General features: G+C 39.5%; 2 protein-coding genes and 1 long non-coding RNA gene across 3 annotated transcripts in view; 2 read left to right on the top strand and 1 right to left on the bottom strand.

The window, feature by feature from the left end:
- Positions 1-610: 610 nt before the first annotated feature.
- LOC143859227 (uncharacterized) lies at positions 611-2,108 on the top strand. The gene is made up of 2 exons (XR_013239196.1): positions 611-1,376; positions 1,512-2,108. It is a non-coding gene; the product is annotated as an uncharacterized LOC143859227 (long non-coding RNA).
- Positions 2,109-6,276: 4,168 nt separating this feature from the next.
- Positions 6,277-21,934, bottom strand: part of LOC143859366 (uncharacterized) — a 56,959-nt gene continuing 41,301 nt past the window's right edge. The window contains exons 3-7 of the mRNA XM_077370085.1: positions 19,595-19,701; positions 17,898-18,253; positions 16,905-17,000; positions 6,694-6,753; positions 6,277-6,611 (exon numbers count right to left, since the gene is read on the bottom strand). Of these exons, the coding sequence (XP_077226200.1) occupies positions 6,393-6,611; positions 6,694-6,753; positions 16,905-17,000; positions 17,898-18,253; positions 19,595-19,694 (831 nt within the window). The 5' untranslated portion in view covers positions 19,695-19,701 and the 3' untranslated portion in view covers positions 6,277-6,392. The remainder of the gene's footprint in view (positions 6,612-6,693; positions 6,754-16,904; positions 17,001-17,897; positions 18,254-19,594; positions 19,702-21,934) is intronic.
- Positions 9,758-12,283, top strand: LOC143859382 (uncharacterized). Its single transcript, XM_077370099.1, has 4 exons — positions 9,758-11,426; positions 11,510-11,628; positions 11,713-12,004; positions 12,087-12,283. Exons 1-4 carry the CDS (start codon positions 9,758-9,760, stop codon positions 12,281-12,283), a joined length of 2,277 nt encoding a protein of 758 aa, XP_077226214.1.

The following is a 21,934-nucleotide window of genomic DNA, read 5'->3' as shown; positions in this document are numbered from 1 at the left end:
TTTTGGGTGTGCTTTGTTTTATTTTATGTTACTTTTGTTTGTCTAGGATATTGAGATTGATGTTGTACTGTTCAGTGCTCATGACATGCTGTTATTTGAGAAAATGATAGGATTTCATATACATCTTTTGGTTTTTCATCTTGGTCTAGGGTACTGGGATTTGATGTTGTCTTGGTTAATTTGTTCATGACAATCTGTTATTCTAGGAGATGATAGGATTTCATAAATATTGTGTTTTTTTTTTTTTTTTGTTTATGTTGTGGTTGCTAATTTTAGTTTTTAGTAGACTTATGCCTGGTTATTTTTGGAATTTTCAGAATTGATTTTGAGTCCAAAACCAATTATTGGACTCAAAATTGCATTTAGGCTGTGTGAGTCTATTTTGAGTCCAAACCTGATTATTGGACTCAAAATTAAATGTAGGCCATGCTCGTTTTGGGTATTAAGAATCGATTTTGAGTACAAAACTGATTATTGAACTTAAAATTAAATGCAATTTGAGTCCAATATTCAATTTTGGACTCGAAATCTAAAAAAGAACATGGCCTTAGTGTTTTGTGATTTTTCTTTTTTCTTTCTTTTTTTGTTGTTGTGAAGTTGGAGACAATGGGGGACATTGTAGAGAGCAATGTTATTTGAGTTCTATGAAAATTAGAAAGGTTTTTTTTTTTTTAACATTTGGAAATTAGAAAGTGTTGCAATAGTGTTTTGATGCTTTGAATTTTGCATTGAGCGTGGTTTGCATCCTTGGTTTGTGTACATGTTGTTTTGCTGATGAGAGCTTGGGGATTTGAGCTCGAGCTCGTGCCACTGAAATTTGGGATTCTTTATTATCTAATGCATAGAATGTATATTTTATTTGGGGTTCTCTATTTTCTAATACATAGAATGTGTATTTTCAATCTTTTTTGTTTTCAATTAAATGGCTGTGGAAGAATATATGTTGTAGATTAGTGTTTGGTTTAAGTTAGGAAATTCCTCAAATGAGATCCGACCCATCTAATGATTAGGGTTTTTGTAATTTCACTTTTTCAAAAATTTTGCTAATTTAGGATTCTCTTTTTAAGGGTGAATTTTAATAACTTCAGAATTTTTACTTCTAGGTAATTTCCTAGTCTAGTCTTAGTTAGAATTACTAATTCTAGCTAAGAGTCCTAGTCATAGTTAGCAGTTGAGTTTGTATTGGACGTGCAGTGTATGAAACTAGTTTTTCATTGAATAAGAATTGCTTATTTAGTTTTTCTCCTTGTAGATTCAAGGTTCTTCTTTCTAAGTTGAGATGGTGATCTTACCTTTGCTGCGTTCGCTACACTAATTTGGTATCATAGCTGGTTCCGGTCCCTGCTGAAAGTTCATTTTCTCTGAGCTTTTACCAGGTTCGATTCTTCACCAACCCATCTCATCATCCTTCTTTTCTACTACCTCAAACTACTCAGTCACCACGCAGATTCTGCCCTCTTCTACCATTTCATAATCCAGATTGCACCTTGTTTTTCCTCGCCTACGATCAGGTACCTCTTGCTGCAACTCACAGCTGAAGAAGCAACAATTTCCAGTTTGTTTTTCTGTCAAACACCAACCAACCGAGAATAGGAGTCTTGGATTCTTTACCGCTAAACACCCCTTATCGCAGCTCCTAATAATTAGTTACAACCAACCGAGAATAGGAGTCTTGCAAACTTTCCTATTATTTTGCCGGTTAACACCCTTGTTGATGAGAGTGTCCTGCTGTCTTTGGTGGTGAAAGGAGACTGCCCTCAATGTAATTAGGCGGATGCTTGGAAGCCATCATCATCCTTGGAGGATCGCGCATTTGGTGGATGAGATTCAGGACCGTGCGGGAGCCGAGCCCATCAAGTTTGTTTTCAGCGTGTTTGAAGATCTGTAAGTAGTGAAGCGGATTGGATAGCTCGGGTGGTGGTAGCTAGATCCCATGTGGAGATTTTTTATTTTCTTCCCCCCTGAGATGGGGTGAATTGCACTTTATTTTCTTTGTCTTTTCCCATCGTTGTACCGACCATCTCGGTCATGGGGCTTGCCCTTCTTTTTTTTTCCCTTAATGAAATATTTTACCTTTCAAAATAAAAACACCCCTCACTACCCCTTGATTTTTTCGTTTCTTAATTTTAGCCCATAAAACGCCCGCTTTTTATTCTCTGATTCTCCTTCAATCTAAAAATCGACCAACGATCAGCGGTCGTCTTTGCAACAAAATCATCACCCACGCTCTTTATTTTTAGTTGCTTTCCTGTTAGTCGAGATTGAATTCTTGTTAGCAAAGGCTCGTCTTGTCTCTGGTTATTGCTGCAAACATAACAAACAGTAGGTGTGTTGTTGGATGAATCTCAACCCAACTACTTGAAATTGAGAGTTCTTTGATTATATTGGGATCTCGGAAGATAAAAAGGTTTGAGCTTGGGCCATACTAGCTTACAGATGGGGCTTGTGGGAACAAATACAGACCTCACGGGGTCACCATGCAAGGCAGACATTCAGACTTGCCAAAGAATGAAGCAAATGATGCACAGACGATTCCTACCGCTCGACTATGGTCAAGTGCTATTCTAACCATACTAGAATTGTCAGCAGGGGAACCGCACGGTGAGAAACTACGTAGAAGAATTCGAAAGTTTCTTTGCGTAATGACTTGGGTGAGAAACTACGTAGAAGAATTCGAAAGTTTCTTTGCGTAATGACTTGGCTGAGACCGAATCATAGCAAGCAATGAGATTTAAGGGAGGTCTTCTTATGAGATCTTCTTCAAGAATGATCGAAAGATTATCATAGGTTCTATGAGAGGGTAGAACCAACCCAAAGCTACTAAAATGGAGGGGCGGTCATTTCTAATCACTAGTGAGTTTGAGCAAAAATTAGTGGAAACTGGAGAAGTGTATGCTGAACGCCGTTATTACAGAGGGAAGATTGTGAGACAACAAAAGTGCCTGACAAGTTGAAGTGCTTGATGAAAGAATTTGAGATCATGCCATAGGAACTCCTTGATGGATCTCCTCCCATGAGAGACATCCAATATCATATTGATTTAGTCCTAGGTTCTAGTTTGCCCAACTTACATTATTACCGAATGGGCCCAAAAGAGTAGCGAGTTTTTGCAAGGTATGGTTGAAGAATTGATCTTGAAGGGGTTGATTCAAGAAAGTATGAGCCCTTGCACAATACCTGCCCTGATCTCTCCAAAAAAGGATGGTTGTTGGCGCGCAGGGCCATCAGCAAAATCACGGTGAAGTATGCTAGACATGCTGGAGGGATCATAGGTATTCTCCAAGATTGACTTGAGGGGCGGGTATCACCAGATCCGTATTAGGTTCGAAGATCAATGGAAGACACCCTTCATGACCAAGGAGGGATTATTGGAGAGGCTAGTAATGACATTCAGGTTTTCCATCACCCCAAGCACTTTCATGTGGTTAATGGACCAGGTACTCAACCCCTTTATTGGTCGACTTGTACTAGTATACTCTCATGACTTATTGATTTATAACCACCATGAGGAAAACGTAGAACACCTTAGAGCAGAACTTACTGTCATACAACATAACAAGCTATAATATTTTTAAAAAAATGCAGAACAAGCTATTTATGATCCTAATGAAGTGTCATTTTATGACAGTCTGCCTAGTCTTTCCGAGCTATGTTGCAATCAATTGGATGAAGAGAGGTGAAGAGTATTACAGAGTGGCTGACACCCAAGACAATAGTGAGCTTCGGAGTTTTCATGGATTAGCTACCTTTTATTAGAGATTTATCAGGGATTTCAGCAGTATCATTGCACCAATTACTGAATGTATGAAGAGAAATCTTTGGACCGAATCTGATCAAGGAAAAGTTGTCTAGGCCCCTATCCTAGCCCTACCAAACTTGGAGAAAATATTTAAAGTAGAGGGTGAGGCATCATACATTGACATTGGAGGTGTCCTTTCAGAAGAGGGTAGACTTGTTGCCTTCTTCAATGAGAAGCTCAATGACACCCGCAAGAAGTGGTCAACCATATGAATTGGAGTCGTATTTAGTGGTTTGGGAATTGCAGCACCGGAGACACTTCCTAGTTCAAAGGGAGTTTATTCTATATACTAATAGTCAGCCTTTAAAATATATTAGCAATCAAGCTAAAGTCAGCAGGCTACATATGCTAGGTGGGTCTCTTTTATGCAGGAGACAACAAAACACGGTAGCAGATGTGTTGAGCAGGAGAGCAATCTTCATTAGTCACTTTGGCTAATGAAGTCCAAGGTTGTGAGTGCCTAAAGGAATCATATGTTTTGGATGATGATTTTCAGGATGTTTGGGATAACTGGCAGAAGGGGATGCCTTTTGAATTCCGTGTCCAAGTTGGTTTCCTTTTTAAGGGAAATTGATTGTGTATTCCTAGATGGTCGTTGCGAGAGAAAATCATCTGGGATTTGCATGGTGGTGGTTTAGGCGGACATTTTGGGCGAGAAAAGAACATCGCCTTGGTGGAAGAAAGTTACTATTGACCACAACTCAAGGAGAATGTGGGCAGACTTATCAAATGATGTCCTACATGCCAGGGTGCAAAAGGACAATCTCGGAACATTCTTTTCTTACTATTTACCTGTTCGAGAAGCTCCTTGGGAAGTTTTGAGTATGGATTTCATATTGGGTCTACCACTTACTCAACAGGGTGCATATTCTTCTGTGTTTGTGTTTGTCATAGCTTTTCCGAGATGGCACACTTTGTTTCTTGCACGAAGACTTCAGAGGCTGCAGCCAATTTGTTCTTTCGTGAAGTAGTTCGCCTGCATGGGGTTCCTTAGACTATCACCTCGGATCTTGACACGGTTTTTTAGTCGTTTTTGGTAGACCCTATGGAGGAGGTTTGATGCATCCCTATAAGTACCATCAGCCCCTTCCACCCACAAACTGATGGTCAAACAGAGATTGCAACAAGCCTAAACAATGGGATCTCTGTCTCTTGCTCAGGTGGAGTTTGCTTACAATAGTACTGTGAATGGGTCCATAGGAAAGCCACTTTTTCAGATCGTGCATTGATGGATGCCAAGACATCCATTAGATTTGGCTAATGAATTGATCCCCACTTGTGCTAAGTATAGTTGAATGCTTTCATTTGTTTAATTTAACCTTTTATATTATTGAACACTAATCCAATGGCTAGGATTTTCTGATTGCAGTGATTTCTAAGATGTTTCATCTTAATGGTGGGTGGGACCCCACAAGATGAATGATCTAGATCATAGTGATATCACAGAGGAGTGGGCCCCAATCTCTCAATCTCATATTCTCATTACAAGTGTTACCACCAGTTCCGTCTCGTGTTATCATTCCCCTACTTACCCTTCTCACAACTCACAAGCAGCCAAAATAGATAATGTCATGTCGGCGAGCCTTCATTATGCTATAATATAATGACTTGTCTTTTTCCCCAAATTTTCAGTGAGACGGGTCTCATATTATCGTGTGCGTTTGCTTTGATAATGGCGCTCCTGCCTGATCAATAAAATCACAAAAGTTCACGAAATTTGAGTGGGGGCCAACGCGTTTTTCTGCCGCTAAGCTGCATTATGCAGCTCACAACTTAACAACTTAACAGAGGAGCGAGGCCCACATCCACACCAAACCACTCAGTCAAAGTTAGGGATATTTTGGTTTTGTAATCTTAATCATGCACAAAGGAAATGACATTTCAACCCACAATTCTTATCATTCTATATGAGAGTACAAAACAAAAGGGGATGAGAATGCAGCTTTTTCTTAGGCCCCCATTGGGGCTGATTGTAAAGAATATCCTACCCATTGCGGCTGTTCTAGACGTGAACAAAAGATAGCTTGGATAAGACAAACAAGAGCTTTCGGCCATGTTCGGCAGCCCTGAAGGTTTTTTCCATGAAATCTTAGTTTATCAAGTGGTGGGAGAGGGAGACTTGAGATGGCATGAGGAGATGATAAGAAGTGGCTGGCAAATAGGGAAAAGAAAAACTGTACTCAAAATAGAATTTTTGTTTTCCTTACTTTGCAGCCACTTCGCACCATCTCCTCACTCATGCCCTCCCAATTCTCCCTCTCCCTCTCCCCACCACTCTCTCAACACTTGGTAAGCTAATAGTCCAGGAAAAATAATTCATGGATGCCAAACATGACCTTAGCAGCTCACAGTTCTTCTCTTCAGAAAAAAACTGAAACCAATTAAGCTTGGGGCCATTTTCTATCCCATGAGCGACAAACAACAATGCATACATACAGCAGTATAGATTGTCCCCACCAAACTAACGATCATAAACATTAAAATGCACAATTAAACATTGCATATATTGCTTTAACTGTTCTGTTTAAATCCCAGAAAACTACTATTCAACTTTCAACTATTCTCAGGTCAAGGTGCTGTCAACTTGCAGGAATTACAAATCTAGAATGGGGTCATCCTTTGCGTCTATAGCAACAGGAGTGCGAGGCCTGTAATCGTAATCATCAAACTCGTAATCCTCATCAAGATCTTCCATAGTCTTGCCGAAAACAAACGGTTTTGTACCCATTGTAGTGAAAGGCATCAGGCCAAAAGCTCGGGCTGTCTTGATCTCCCGAGCAACCTTCCTCTGAGCTTTTGCACTAATTCGTGTCTGCACGAAGAGAGAAATAAAAACAGTTGAAGAAAGATGAGCTGTAACACATTCGAGACTCGGGTATTGTTTTGTTGCTCACCTGGCTTCTTTTGATCATAATTCCAGCCTCTGTAATAAAGTTCGCAAGAAACCTCACATTCTGCACGAAATAACTTGTACAGTGTAAGATGAAGGCAAAATTTGCTCTTTTTTAAACGAAGATAATGGCACAATTTACCAGTGTATTTCGTAGAAAAGATGAAGGATGTTCAAGTATTTAATTATAGTCCAATCACGATAGTTAATTTCCAATATATTTGAAATTATTAGAATTTACTTGCATATAACGTAATAGAAGCATTACAGAAACATGTTAAACAAGCACAGCAATATCATAAAATTCTTTGGCATCAGTAGTGTCATTTTACTCCTTCCCCACAATATTAAAATCTCAAGAGTTGTAGTTCATTTGAATTCTGATTTTAGATCACAACCAAGGTTTTAAATTTCGGTCGGAATTTCGGTAATTTCGCCGAAATTTCGGATAAAATATTAATATTTTAATCCTTTACAAAATTTCAGCCGACATTGAGTCCTTTTACCGAATTTTGGGATGAAATTTCGGTTTCGGTGAGGACTGAAATTACCCCCGAAACCAAAATTTAAAACCTTGATCACAACCACACGCCAGCCACTAGAGGGTTTCTCTCTCAGCAAATTAATTCCTCATAGATCTACTGCAACTTAAAATCTATCATTGTTACTAAACACATTCTCTGGTAATGGGTTACGGTCGACAGTCTCAGGTAGGTGGTAATTGTGCCGGAGTTTTCTATTGGTGGATAGAAATGGACTCCTTAGGCCATCCACTTGCAACCTCCAAACCAGAGGAGAAAATGAACACATGCACCAAAGTCATGTGGGCAGGTTGAGGGTCAGAAGTGCAGCACCTAACAAGGGATTAACAACACCCAATATCCCCAAACCATACCATCCATGAAAATTACAGATTGCTAAGGGGCACCCCTTTGACCTACTCCAATTTTCAATACGGTACTAATTGGGTGTGAGAGTGGGGATACGTTATTCACTCCAATAATCCAACAAACATCTGCAAGGCTACTTTGAATCTGGGGTGCAAATCCCATGCCCATCTAAGTCCTCATCGTGGAAAGAAGCATAATATGGGTCCTATTTCAAAATACCACAAAATTAAGTCACAGAGCACTGAACTAATTCAGTCGTTAATGGGAGGAAATAAGCGGCAATCCATGACTCTTACAGAGATTCCCTGATGGGTGTGTGTTAGGCTTGAGGTGAAATTCTGAGAGGTCAAATACCAATTACGTGCCTGATAGAATCACGGCTGAGGTGTTGGGATAATTGCACATACGTTTGCAATTAGCCCAATTTCATAGGGTGCTGTGAATGAAATTACGTCCAGATTGAAGGCACACGTGAAAACACGGCTAGGTACTTTCAAATGTACCTCAGAAGTCTTAGGCCAACATCAAATGAAGATGGAAACCTGATGTCAAGGCCGGTTGCTCACGGGTGTTGGGCAGATCAATTTTTTTTTGGTTGGGAACACATGGATTACAACATGCTAGTTAGATGAGAATTATACCGACAAAGCAAACCATCAAACTACTGTGATCAAGTGGTCGCCGAAATCCGTATAATTGGATTGTTGTCAGAAATATGACAAAAGATAAATGAAATTCAAGAACTTGCACCCGATCGAGGGGAGGAACAGAACTCCTTGAATTTTGATTCAGTTATCTTGTATACAACAACGGATTTCACAGGTAGAAGATTCAAGAAAATAGAAATCTTACTAGAAACCTTTTTTATAGAATCCTTCTACGGATGATTCTGCTCCAAGGGTAGCAGATTTCCAGGGAGAAACTCACAGCAAGGAAGGGGATTGGGGGTGTCCTAAGCAATGTTATTAAAATCGTACGATTTGCGATTCAAATCGTACGATTCAAATCGAATCGTATGCAAAACGATTTGAATCGGGCATTTGAATCGGTTTTAGCTTGAATCGTACGATTCGATCGTGAATCGTGCGATTCAATTTAAACGTGTATTTTTTGAAAAAAAAAATGGGCCCCACAGCCACAGCAACTTAAAAACCCATATTTATGTTTATTTCTCACTCTTTCTCCAGCCACAGAAACCCTCTTTCTCTCGACGAGGGTTTTGCAGAAACCCTCTTTCTCTACGCCTCCACCGTACGGTCCTCCTCCTCCACCGTACGGTCCTCCACCACCGAAGAAGAAGAAGAAGAAGAAGGAGAAGGAGAAGGAGAAGAAGAAGACCAGGTACGTTGTTTTTTTTTTTTTTTTTCTCCTCTGCTCCTCATTTTTGCTTTTTCTCTTCCTTTCTTTTTCATTTTTGCACCTTTTGTTTTGGATTTTGAGAACCGATTGGACTCCAATCAGCTCTTAAAATCCAAAAACGAAGAGGGCTGGCTGACCCTCTGTTTCTTTTTTTTTGGATTTTGAGAACTAATTTGGAGTCCAAAACTGATTATCAGACCCAAATTTACGTTTAATTTTGGGCCAAATAATCTGTTATGGACTCTCAATCTGTTTTCAAAATCCAAAACAAACATACCATTAATTTTGAGATCAAAATTATAATTTTTTGTAACAATTAGCCTTAGGCTCTGTTTGTTTTGGATGTTGATTGATTTCGAGTCCTAAACTGATTATTATAGCCAAATTAATGTTTAAATTTGGGTCAAATAACATGTTATGGACTCACAATCTGTTCACAAAATCCAACAGAAACAGAGCCTTAAATTTGATTGTATTTTGTTGGTCAAATTTGTTTCTTTTGGATTTTGAGAACTGATTTAGAGTCCAAAACTGATTAGGCTCTGTTTCTTTTGGATTTTGAGAACCGATAGGACTCCAATCAGTTCTTAAAATCCAAAACAAACAGAGCGTCAGAGCCCTTAATTTTGAGTTCAAAATCTTCAGTATTGGATTGCACTGGGGCTATTTGATTGCTTTAATGTGTTGCTGTTGCCTGTTGGATTGGTTTAATGTGGGACTAATAAGGCTATTTTTCCTTTTGTCATCTATTTTTATTTCAGGCATTGGATTTACAAGTTTGTATTTCTTTGAGAAGTTTGAAGTGTAGTATAAAGAAAGATGGTTAAGGCTAGAGAAGTCGATGTGACATGGGAGCATTGTACGACGGTTGTTCCCAATAACAAGACAAGATTACGATGTAATTATTGTGGGAAAGAGTATTTTGGAGGTGTATTTAGAATGAAGCATCATTTGGGACGTACAAAACAGAATGTAGCTGCTTGTACACAAAATCCGGATGACGTTGATAAATTTAAGTTACTATTGAAGGAAAATGAAGAAGAGAAGGAGAAAAGAGATGATGCAAAGTATGATGTGGGGCGGCCGGACTTCTATTATCAAGATAGAGAGGAAATAGAGAATGCACGTGTTGCTAGAGGGAAGAGGAAAATGGATGATTTTGTGGTGAGGGGGGACAAAAAAACCGGCAAGCAAGCAACTATCAATCAAATTTGGAAAAAGGGGGATAGGGATAAAGTTTGCCAAAACATAGCAAGGTTCTTTTACTCGAATGCATTGTCATTCAACCTTGTTAAATGCCCATTTTTTGACGCCATGGTTGAATCCATAACCCATTTTAGACATGGATTAAAAGTCCCAAGTTACCATGAGATGAGGAATACATTCCTTAAAAGAGAAGTAGAGAACATAGAGTCTATGATGGATGAATATAAGAAAGAATGGAAGAAGACGGGTTGCACGCTTATGTCAGATGGTTGGACAGATGGGGTGAATAGATCCATTACTAATTTCTTGGTTAATAGTCCAAAGGGGACAGTTTTTTTGAGATCAGTAGATACCTCTGATATCTCAAAAAATGCAGATAACTTGTTTGCTCTACTTGATTCGGTTGTGGATGAAGTGAGAGAGGAAAATGTAGTCCAAGTTATCACGGATAGTGCGGCTGCATATGTGAGAGCAGGGGAGTTGTTAATGGAGAAGAGGAAAAAATTATTTTGGTATCCTTGTGCCGCTCATTGCATAGATTTGATGCTTGAAGACATTGAAAAATTACCAACCCATGCAGAGACCATCGCAAAGGCCAGGATGATCACAGTATACATTTACAATCATAGTTGGGTTTTGCATCTAATGCGTAAGCATACGAAAGGAGAATTGACAAGGCCAGCTGTGACACGTTTTGCAACGTGCTTCCTGACATTGAAGAGTCTAAGAGAGAGAAAGGCGGGCTTGATGCAGATGTTTGCCTCGGATGATTGGCAAAAAAGCCCATATTCCAAAAAAGCCGATGGGAGCAAGATATGCGGAATTGTGTTAGGCGATTCCACATTTTGGCCCAGTGTGTATTATTGTTTGAAATGCACATCCCCATTGGTGAAAGTCCTATGCTTAGTAGATTCAGATGAGAGGCCTGCCATGGGGTACATTTATGAGACTATGGACCGAGCTAAAGAAGCCATTGCAAAGAATTTGGGCAACATAAAGAAGAAATATGAGCAAATTTGGAATATCATTGATGAACGTTGGGACAGGCAACTTCATAGGCCCTTGCACGCAGCGGGTTATTTTTTAAATCCGCGGTTTCAGTATGAGACTTCAAATGACGTGGACATTGAAATTAAGGTGGCGCTATTGGATTGCTTAGAAAGAATGGTTCCAAGTTCAAAAGAGAGGGTGTTAATTGGTAACCAAATTGATAAGTTCAAGAAAGCAGAGGGTCTCTTTGGGCGGGAAATGGCAAAGTTAATGAGGAAAGAACAGTTACCAGGTAAATTCTTTAACTAAAAATTTTTAATTGAATTCTTATCTTATGTATTTAGAAATTATCATAATTATTTTTTGGAAAAATAGGTTTATGGTGGGACGCCTTTGGAGATGAATGTCCCGAGTTGCAAAAATTTGCAATTCGAATTGAAAGCCTGACGTGTAGTGCTAGCGGTTGCGAGCGCAACTGGAGCACATTTGAGCAGGTAAATGTTAGTAAGTCTACTTTTTTTATTCGTATCTTCTTATTTGTATCCCTTTAATTTTATTATTAACCTTTTTTATTTTAGATACATTCAAAAAGAAGAAACCGACTCGAACAAAAGAGGATGAATGCACTTGTTTTTGTCAAATACAATCTTCAACTTCGAGTTCGCAATTCAAAGAGGAAGGGCAACAAAGGATTTGATCCTATTTCGTTATCTGACATGGACTCGGACGATGAGTGGATAACGGAAAAGGATGGACCTGTGCTTCCAGAAGACACGACTTGGTTGGATATGGGTGAATGTTTTGTGGAAGAAGCTACAGGAGATGAGACGGGCGCCGGCTCCAGCCATGCGCCTCAACAAAAGAAAAGACGTAAGTTATTTGTAATTTCTTTTCTTAGTAATAAAGAGTTAAAGACATGATTTATTGATATTCATTCTTGTAAATGTAATAGGCGTTAGAAACCTCAACAAAAGGAAGGACAAGCGCCAATTGCAAGATGAAGAAGAATTTGGTTCTGCTTCCGACACAGATGATGGAGATGTGGGTGTTAATATTGAGGGAAGAACTACCGATGCCGTTGACGAAGATAATGATGAGGATGTGAATGGGATCGACGACATCCATGATCTATATTTTATACAATCATGATATGTTTCATGTTTTGTTTTGTGGTTCATATGTGAGACTTTAAGTTTTTTTTATCTTTTTGAGATTGTTATAGAGAGAATGAATGGATTTTGCCATTTTGGTAATGAATAGTTAATTAATTTTAATCATGACAATCGGTTAAGTGGTTGTCAAGCATTTCATGTTATTTATTTTAATGGTTTTGAATGGAAAATTGATAATTACTCTTTTTATTCTTATTTATAATTTTTCCTATTTTTTATTATTTTTTCTGATTTTTATATATAAATCTGAAAAATCTTACGATTTACGATTCGACCCCTCTTACGATTTACGATACGATTCCGATTTTCAGAACATTGGTCCTAAGAGATGAGGAGGGGTGGTTAGGTAGGCATTTTCAAGCCCCACTGGCATAGCAGACAAATGAAGCGGAAGTGCGAGCGGTTATTCAAAGAGTGAAGTTCCTTCAAAATATTGACCTTGATAAGTTGGTCATCGAAAGGGGATTCTCTAAATGTGATAAGATGGCTTAAGGGTTTGCACTCGGCTCCTTGGAGATTTACTTCTTTCCTCGATAAGATTCAAGATAGGCTCTTGATGATCCTCGTGTGTCTTTCATCCATATTTGTCGTTCGGCTAATGAGGTGGCCGATAGGTTGGCTACAGAGGGGGTTCCGAGGGGTGAACCAGAGCGTTTTGATTTCCTTCCCCTGTGACTATCTTCCTTTTTTTTTTATCTTTGCTCTTGATCTTTTTTCTTCTTTTTTTCTTGATCTTTCTCATTATATATTCCTCTCTTTTCTTGTATAGATCGCCTCGATCTTTTTCTTTAAATGAAATTTGTACTATTCAAAAAAAAATCCCAGCAAAGAATAAAACCTGAAATTTTGATATGAAAAGTCCCCAAATGACAAGATTTTTCCCTACTTAAACTAACCCTAGCTAACATAAAGGACCAAAATAACCCCCCACTCCCAACTCACATGCACACAGGAATGAAAGGACAAACTACAATTACCCTAGACTAAGCATGAAATCCATACAGTTTGCCCGGGACCCGCTCTACATCAAACTCCCCTCCTTAGAAAAGAGCTTGTCCTCAAGCTCAATTCCATTGTGGTAGAAGGGGCGTAGACCCAGGTCATTGGGTAAGTAGGGATGCCATCCCTCTTTTGCCAGCCAAAGAAAATGTGATGTCATGGCTCATCAATGTCCCTCTACCAAAATTCATAGAAATCTTTAGGGCGATAAAAAAAAGCTCCCTCCCTAGGGTGTCGACCTAGGGAGGGAGGCAGTTTCTCATCTCGTCCACTCTCTCTCCCACATCTTCCTCTCTCATCTCCCCTTCTCCCTTTCTCTCTTGCTCGTTCTCCCTCTCTCTCGCTCATTTCCCTCTCTTTCCCCATTGCTGACCCTCTTTTTACCGTCTCTCCCATTGTTGGCGATGAGCCGCGGAGGCCAAATCGGGATCGTGGATAGGGGTGTAAATGAGCTGAGCCGAGCTTGGCCCAGCTCGGCTCGGCTCGTTAAGCTCAATACATGTGCTTGGGCTCGGGCTCGGGCTCGAACCGGGCTCGAGCTTGGCTCGGCTTGGCCAGGCTCGCGAGCCTTACCGAGCTCGTGAAGAAAAACCAGAATCAAATGAAGAAAACCCAGATTTGTGTTGGAGGAGGTCGAAAGTTGCAGAGACAGAGGTGCTAGCTTAGAGAGAACTTGCCGGATTCCGGCGAGATGGCCGGAGAAGATGGAGATGGCCGGATTCCGGCAAGATTGCCGGAATCTATGGAGGTGGAGCTGGATCTAATGAAAGGGGAGTAGATGGTGGAGATGGAGGTGGTTGTTGGATACCTAGGATTGCTTGCCGGTGGCGGATTTGCCGGAGAAGGTGAGCGGGGCAAAACCCCCTACCAAGTCCCTCTCTCTCTCTCTGTCGCACTCTCATTTTCAACGAAGATGAAGGCCCCCCTGAAACCCTAATTGGATTTCTCATTTTGCTTAAAAGGGGAAGTGATGTATTTCGCCCCTTTTTCTTCTCATGAACAGCCCCCTTGTATCATATTTGACTACTCTTTTTTACACCACAGGGGGTGGTCTGAGGTGAAAAGGAGCTTACAAAAATAAATATATTTACTTCCCCTTCTACTCCACGGACAGCCCCTTTGATGAATTAATGACTACTCTTTTAGATACTAGGGGTGGTCTTAGTAAAAGAAATATATTCTCTTCAATATATTTTTCTTAAAAAGAAAAGGAAAATGATATTGGTGCTGCTATGTTTTGATAATAGCACCCTCTCATCTTAACGAGCCGAGCCGAGCCTGGCCTAGCTCGGCTCGGCTCGGCTCGTTAAAGATTCGAGCCGAGCTCAAGCGAGCTTTCGAGCCCGAGCCAAAATTGACACCCTTATCCATGGAGGCTGGATCTGAAACATGGCTTTTCCGTGGTGGGTAGATCTAGGGCTGTGGAGGCAGGATCTGAGGTCGTGGAGGCTAGATTGGGAGACGTGGAAGCCGGATCTGAAGCCATGGAGGCCGTGAAGCTGGATCTGGAGCCGGGGAACACCGTGAAGGTTGACATTGGCCGTGAAAGGCCGTGGGGTGCCAGACCTGGAGTCATGGATGGCTGGAAGGGCGGAATGGCAGGAGCTGGGCTTGAGAAGGCCGGATTTAATGGTGAAAGGGCCGGATCTAGTTAAGGGTGATGAAGAAAGTGGGTGGGGGAGTCGTTGGAGGCAGTGGAAGGGGCCGATGTAAGGAAAAGGATGTTCGGATTCAGGAGAAGAGGAGGTTGGATATGGAGGCGAGAGAGGTTGTGGATAGTGACAATGAACCTTGTAGGGTTAAGGTTTCGAGGAGGAGGAGGGGAGTTTTAGGGTTGTTAGGGTCAGGGTTGAATGGGGAAGGAGTTGGGGAGTATTATAATCTTTAGGGTTACGGTTTAGGGTTAGGGCTTGGAGTATACTTTTGGATGGGATGATTTTTGGGTTAGTGGAAGTAGGTTTTGGAGGGGATGGTGGAAAGATTTGATATATTTTTAATGGGGGGCCGTCGATGTTTGGTGGTGGTTCGAGGTGGAGGCCGCTGGAGATTGGATGATGATGTTGGGTGGTTGGCTATCGTGCACGGTTAGGGGCGCACAGTAGCTCTGGGCCTTCGAGCGGGATTTTTGAAAATCGAATTTGGCAGCAGATTGTAGTGGAGAAATTGGTGACGTGGCAGGCCATGATCTTGACTTGGGGGGTCCCACAAATATGACACTTTTTGCTGGATTCGATTCAAGTGAGGCTATTGGGTAATGTAAGGGGTAATGGGTTTTTCTTTTGAGCCAAGGAGAATGCTCTTGGGCAATTCATACTATGTAAATCTAGTGGGACTACTGGTCCCCTTGTAATTTTGTTGGTATGAATATATTTATCAATTTTCAAAAAAAAAAATTCATAGAAATCTTCAGCTATGTATCCCTCCTCATACGTTAATGGTCTTTACCATAGCATTTTGCCATGATCCATAAAATGGTCTTCTGTCATCTAAAAATTTATGTTGGCCACTGCCCACTCATCTAGCTCAATATGGTCGGCGGCCGCTGTTATTGCTCTTCATCATCCTGTGCGATGTGCTCCTCTATATCAAAATCAGTCTCAAAATTGTGCCGTCTCATGGCTATAATCTGCTTCACTGGTACTAGTGGTGTCAAGAAGATCTGTTGTCTGCTCTGCCCCAAGATAAGACACTGCTATCCTCTCTACCTGCTCCTCAATAGATGAAAGGGCCTCAATACGATCCTCTGTATCAATGTGATCCCTATAATAGATTCCCTTGGCAGTTCTGCAGGGGGGGTCATCAATGGAAGCCGACAGCTCAGCCTCTACCTCTTCCTCTTTGCTACCATCATCACATGGTAGCGGAGGGTCAGCCTCTACCTCTTTAATTGAGCTGAAATGTCAAACTCTAGCCCGATTAAAGACCCAGAGTTAACATTGCACCCAGGGGCATCTTTGGTAATCACGGAAACTATTAGAGGGATCTGAATAACTTAAGAGAAAAGGTATCTGCAATCCTTGTTTTGATTATGGCACTCCTCTTTTTATTGTACACTATTCTGTTCGGATGTTGATAGCTTTTTGGGAGACTGCCTAGAGAGGGCTGCAAAAGAAATAGCAAGTTTGCAGCTCCAATACAGCATTACTGCCACAAGATTTAAGGACCCTTGCAAATGATATAGGTCCATGAGTGGAGGTATGAAGAAACTAGTGCACAGGTGGGAAATAAAGAAGAGTGAAAGAATCAACATGGATATGCAACAAGAATTACAGATCATCTTGTTCCAATTGCTTATTCACTTTTAAGTCATCTAAAGAAATTTTCTAGGTGCCGATACATGGACCATTGTCCAAGAATAGGGTTAAAAAAACCCATGAAGTTTAAGCGAATTCTTAATATGCAACTATAATCTAACTCACCCTACCTGAAGTCTAACATCCGGAACTGCAAATGTACAACAAATGGCACAGAAGAATTGAACCATAAGACACTAGTAAATTCATCAACAGAATGCATCTCTAATGTTATCAGCAAAATAAGAAGTAGCAAAACCTACAAGAAATCAATTAAAAAAATGCAACATGAGCATCGATTCTCACCCGGAAATCAGCTTTTCTCAGAACCTCTTTAGTTGTTACTTCAAACGGGTGTTTTTTGAAAGTTTTACGTACCCCAGGCTTTGTAAGATCAAGATCCTACATACAGCCACAAAAAAAAAAGGCATCTCAATAAAAGAAATTTAAACAACATCAGTAAATAATAGCAAAGAATAATTCAGACATACAAAAAATATCCGATAGGGTGCAGGACAAAACAAATAAACAATATTCATGCTTGCATCATTGAATGAGAAAGGAATTAAAGAATTAAAAAAGACCAAAGAATAAAAAATCACAAGAAAAGAAGCTTATAAAGAAACCCAAACTCAAAAAATTCCTAATCGAACCATAAAATTGATTCTAGCCCCTTCATCTTGTAACTCTAAAGAGATCTTAGTAGACCCATTCATGCTCTTCGTTGAAGGGGTCTGTTGACAGACATAAGGGCATCATTACTTTCTTTCCCCGCTATTGTTAGTTTTCTCATCGTGTTATTTTTCTACACCTAGTTAGTTGTCTTATTTGCGTAAGTGGTGCAATTTGTTTATGCCCCTAATAATAACCCAATTGTGAGAAGGCTGCAACTCTCACAATTATCTTCCAACTCTCATGAGCAGCTGTAGGTCTCAAACTTAGATGGATAGAAAAAAAATTGAGGGTACAGCAAGCAGAATACAGACCCTAACAGCCTATGGAAGTGCAAACAGAGCCAGATCATATTTGAGGAGTTTAAAGTAGTTGTGACAATGAGATCCGTTTCTCCTTCGGAGAGAGGGGAGGTAACATGCTACAAGAAGCAAGCTTTTTTTATTTTAATGGGTCGAGATGAGCTCGTTGATTTACTCTCAATGATCCATTCCATTTACCAATATATAGGATTTTCTGATGACTGGACAGTTTCATTACTTTATAACAAAGGATAAATAAAAAATCCAATAGATGAACAATTTGGCGGTGTAGGCTATTCTATTTAGCAATTGAATGTTTGTCTACCTTGAGATCATACTGCATTCCAGGTCTTAAACTAATATCCGGTCTGTATGCATAGTTATCATCTTTTATCTCATCACTGTAAGTAAAAGAAGTGGCAGCTTTCTTCAATTTCCCATCCATCCCATCTGACAATGTATTGAAACTCTCATCTAACCCATCAACAAACTGAGAAGTATCTCCGTCATTCATATTAGAGCCACCAACAAATCTGCCACGAGCCTTTTCAAGCCGATCAAGTTTTTGATAGAAGGAATCAGTATTTGGACTGTTATCTAAAAATCCACTAAATATCCGCTGCTCAAAATCATCTGCTGACTCGAAGGAATTGCTCCTGTGCTTGTCATTGACAGCATCACCTATTTGAAGATAAAATGCATCAAAATTATAATGAAGAATCTTCAATTGAGGTTATAATCAAGACAAAGGAGAGAGAGATGATATATGAGATTGATTTAATGTAATATAAATGTTGAATTACTTATATCAAGCATAAAGAAGCATTTGAAAAAAATAAAATAATTCAATTCATTAATCCCTGGTGATCTCATTCATGGCTCGTGATATTAGAGCCATAGGGCAAAGCTTCTAATACAGAACCAACAAGATTTTTTCAACGAGGAATGGTGGTCACTCCTTGCACTACCAGTTAAATGAATAAATGGATCAGATCATTTATATTGAGAGGAATCTGATACATTGACCAAGAAAACAAAATATCAACAAAGCCAATACTACAGTTGACCGTAAGATGAAAATGAGAGGTGTGACATTCAAGATAAGCCATTTGCTGAAGTACAAAAGGAACAATTATTTAGTAGATTGCATTTAACCAATGCTTAGCATTCAATATGACAACAATTGCAGGGATTTTTAAAAATTTTCGAAAAGATAATATTTCTTCACAAGTAATTCATAGAAATATTTATAAATAATACATACACACATTTCACATGCAATTCATATAAATATAATTAACTAACACATACTAGTATAGCATACCACTAATACACATGCATTTCACTTTCGGCATGCATTTCGATAGGGATGGAAATTGAAACATTTCAATACTCTGGTCCTTTTTGCATAATCATGGGATATATATGAATTCTCCTTTCCCATCACTCATATTTTATGGTGTCTATCCCATCATCTCTTGGCTTGTTTCATATTCATGATGTTTATGACATAATAGTATTCAATGTAAATTGTCACCCATTTCTCAGTTTAAGACTTTCAGGTGCTGTTCGGATATGTGGATTTTAGAATCCATGTTTTATTTTGAAAGTGGTGTAAAATTCTGGATTTTACAATCCATTATCCTGGATTTTAAGTAATAAATCCTGATTATAGAAATCTTTCCCCCATCTTGAGATTTCTAGGAAACACGGGGCGATCTCCTACTCTCGCTCGGTGAAAAGAGGGGAGACAAATCAGAAAACAAGGGACGGTCTCCTTCTTCTCTAGTATTCCATCCAGGATTATGAGGAAATCCAAGATTTTAAATATTGATATCCAACCGTCCCCTCAGTGTTATTTTAATTTTTAAATCTATGTTTGTTTTTATGAAGAATTTGCAGATGGGGAAGACAATAGCTAGAGGTTCTAGTACATGACAACCTCTACTTCAAAAAAACTTGCAAGAGAAGTGGAAAAACTTGATAAATAATGAAAAATAGGCATATGAGAAGGAAACTAACCTGAATCCAGGTTCGAAGAGAATGATCTGAACATCGAAGGAGGACCGCATCGGCATGATAAGACATTCATCGATCTTAACATGATTAGAGCAAGTTTCATTTCTGACCTAATTTGTGCCACAATTAAGAATCAATCTCAATGAGTAATATGTTCACCTTCAACTGCACAAAACGTACTAAGAAATACTCGTTAATTCTGCAATAGGCAAAGCTCTTTGGACAACTACTCAATTTATCAAAGAATCAGAATGAATACACCAAAGGAATCCAACATTATCTATTATGCTCTGTTCTCTCGTCGGGAAAGGAAAGGGAAGTGAAGGGAAGTAAACTGATGTGGCAGAAAGGAAAGTGAAGGAAAAGAAACCTGACAGAAACTTGTCAGATGAGCGTTTCGTTGCATAGAAACCTGACAGAAACCTCACAGAAACTACAGAAATATGCGTTTCATTGCAGGGAAACTCAATAGAAACCTGTTAAATAGAAACTGTGACAAACTGATATGCAGAATGATGCCAACATAGAATCTAGTCTAAAATAAGTGGGCCCAACCCTCTGAAGTCAATCAAAATAAGAAAACCATGACAAACAGAAGTTGAACAATAACGATGCCAATCAAATTGTCACAAATATAGAATTGCCAAGATATAAATCAGGCAACCAACATAGACTTGACATAAAATTGTCACAAATATAGAGTTACCAAGATAGAGTTGAACAATAACAATGCCAATCAAATTGTCACAAATATAGAGTTGCTAAGATAGAATTGCCAAGATATAAATCAGGCAACCAACATAGACTTGACATAAAAACTACATATGTAACAAGCGGATAGTGCTCAACAACAAGAGGAAGAAGCCCCAAAAAAAATGACTAAGAAAGATGATAATGCAACAATAGAATGACAAATCCAAGTAAACAAAAAAGTGTAAACAAAAAGAGCAAAACAAGGCCGAGCTTCCCAATAGACATTCAAATCCCAAATATAACAAAGATCTCAAAGACGGGAAAGTAAATCAAGCTACCGCAAGGGGTGAAAGAAATTTGTTCACTTTTGTTTCATGTGAAGAAATTTATTTGGAATAACTAGGGAAAAAACAGAATAAATAACAGAGAAAAACAGAGGTTTCAATCACAAAAATCTATATAACACAAAAACACCACCAAAATAAAGGAATCAAACATACCCACCACCAAGAACCAAAAACAAAATCTCAGTACCTTTCGATTTCGAAAAACCCTATTTCAAGGAAATGAAATAGGGTTAAAACTCACAAAGTTCAGTACAACAAAATCACAAAAATAAACACCAGCAAAATGCATTGTACAGAAACCCCCAAGCAGAGACATACCAACAAACCCCTTTTATGCCTATTTTTAGAATAAAAAGTAAAAAAAAAACAACCAAAACCCGCAATAAAAAATCCCTAAATCTAAAAAAAACCCAACAAACCTAGAGCTTGGATTATCGGTTCTTAGACTCGGAAAAGAGGGAGAATGAAACTTTATTTCAATTTTATGAAACCCGGAATAGGGTTTCTGTAAATATTCTCAAATAGGGTTTCTCAAAAACATGAAATAGGATTTCTCAAATCAATTTTACAGAGCTATTTATAGAAACCCTATTTCAGATTTACTAAATCAGGTTTATAGAAACCCTATTTCAGATTGGAGAAGATGAGCACAAGGGTTTCAAAAAAAAATGAAAGAATGGGGAAGAGAGACAAGAAACAGAGAAGAGAGAGTGAGAGGATCTACCGTGAGCGAGGTCGGAGACGAGGCGAGGTCGGAGATGAGGCTTTTTCGCCACAGTGGGAGATTGGAGACGACGAAGTAGTTTGTCTTCTTTTTTTCTCCACACAGCTACGATCGGGGAAACTTAAGAGAAAGTAGGGTTTTCCGATAGTTTGTAACGGAAATGGGATGGGAGGAAAGTCGCGGAAAAGTCTTTTCCACGTTTGATAAAATAGTTTCCGAGGAAATTAAAAGAACACCACAAATATCAGTTTCCGCAGAAAAATACAGGGGTTTCGGGGAAACCCAACGGGAAAGGAAACAAGAGAACACAGCATTAAAAAACTGACCTCTTCTGTGGCAACAAAATCCCGACCAGGTTCTAATTGGGAAGGTGTTGGCTCGATGCGAGATCGAAACCACAAAGAAATCGGTTCCTTCACCGTTCTACGGCCTTTGTGTGGAGAACCCTAACCCTAGACCTGAGGCTTTTCAATATTCACCGGACGCTTATAAATTCGCCCCCTCCTAAGATGCATGTCCCTTTGGACCTTTTTCCCCTCTCTCTGTGGGGCCCAACAATTAAATGGTTTAGATCTATGA

This window comes from Tasmannia lanceolata, unplaced genomic scaffold (assembly GCF_043159265.1).
Source record: "Tasmannia lanceolata isolate RefF3 unplaced genomic scaffold, GAP_Taslan_0.1 ptg000029l, whole genome shotgun sequence".
Lineage (NCBI taxonomy): Eukaryota > Viridiplantae > Streptophyta > Magnoliopsida > Canellales > Winteraceae > Tasmannia > Tasmannia lanceolata.
This window is presented reverse-complemented; position numbering and strand designations above follow the sequence as displayed.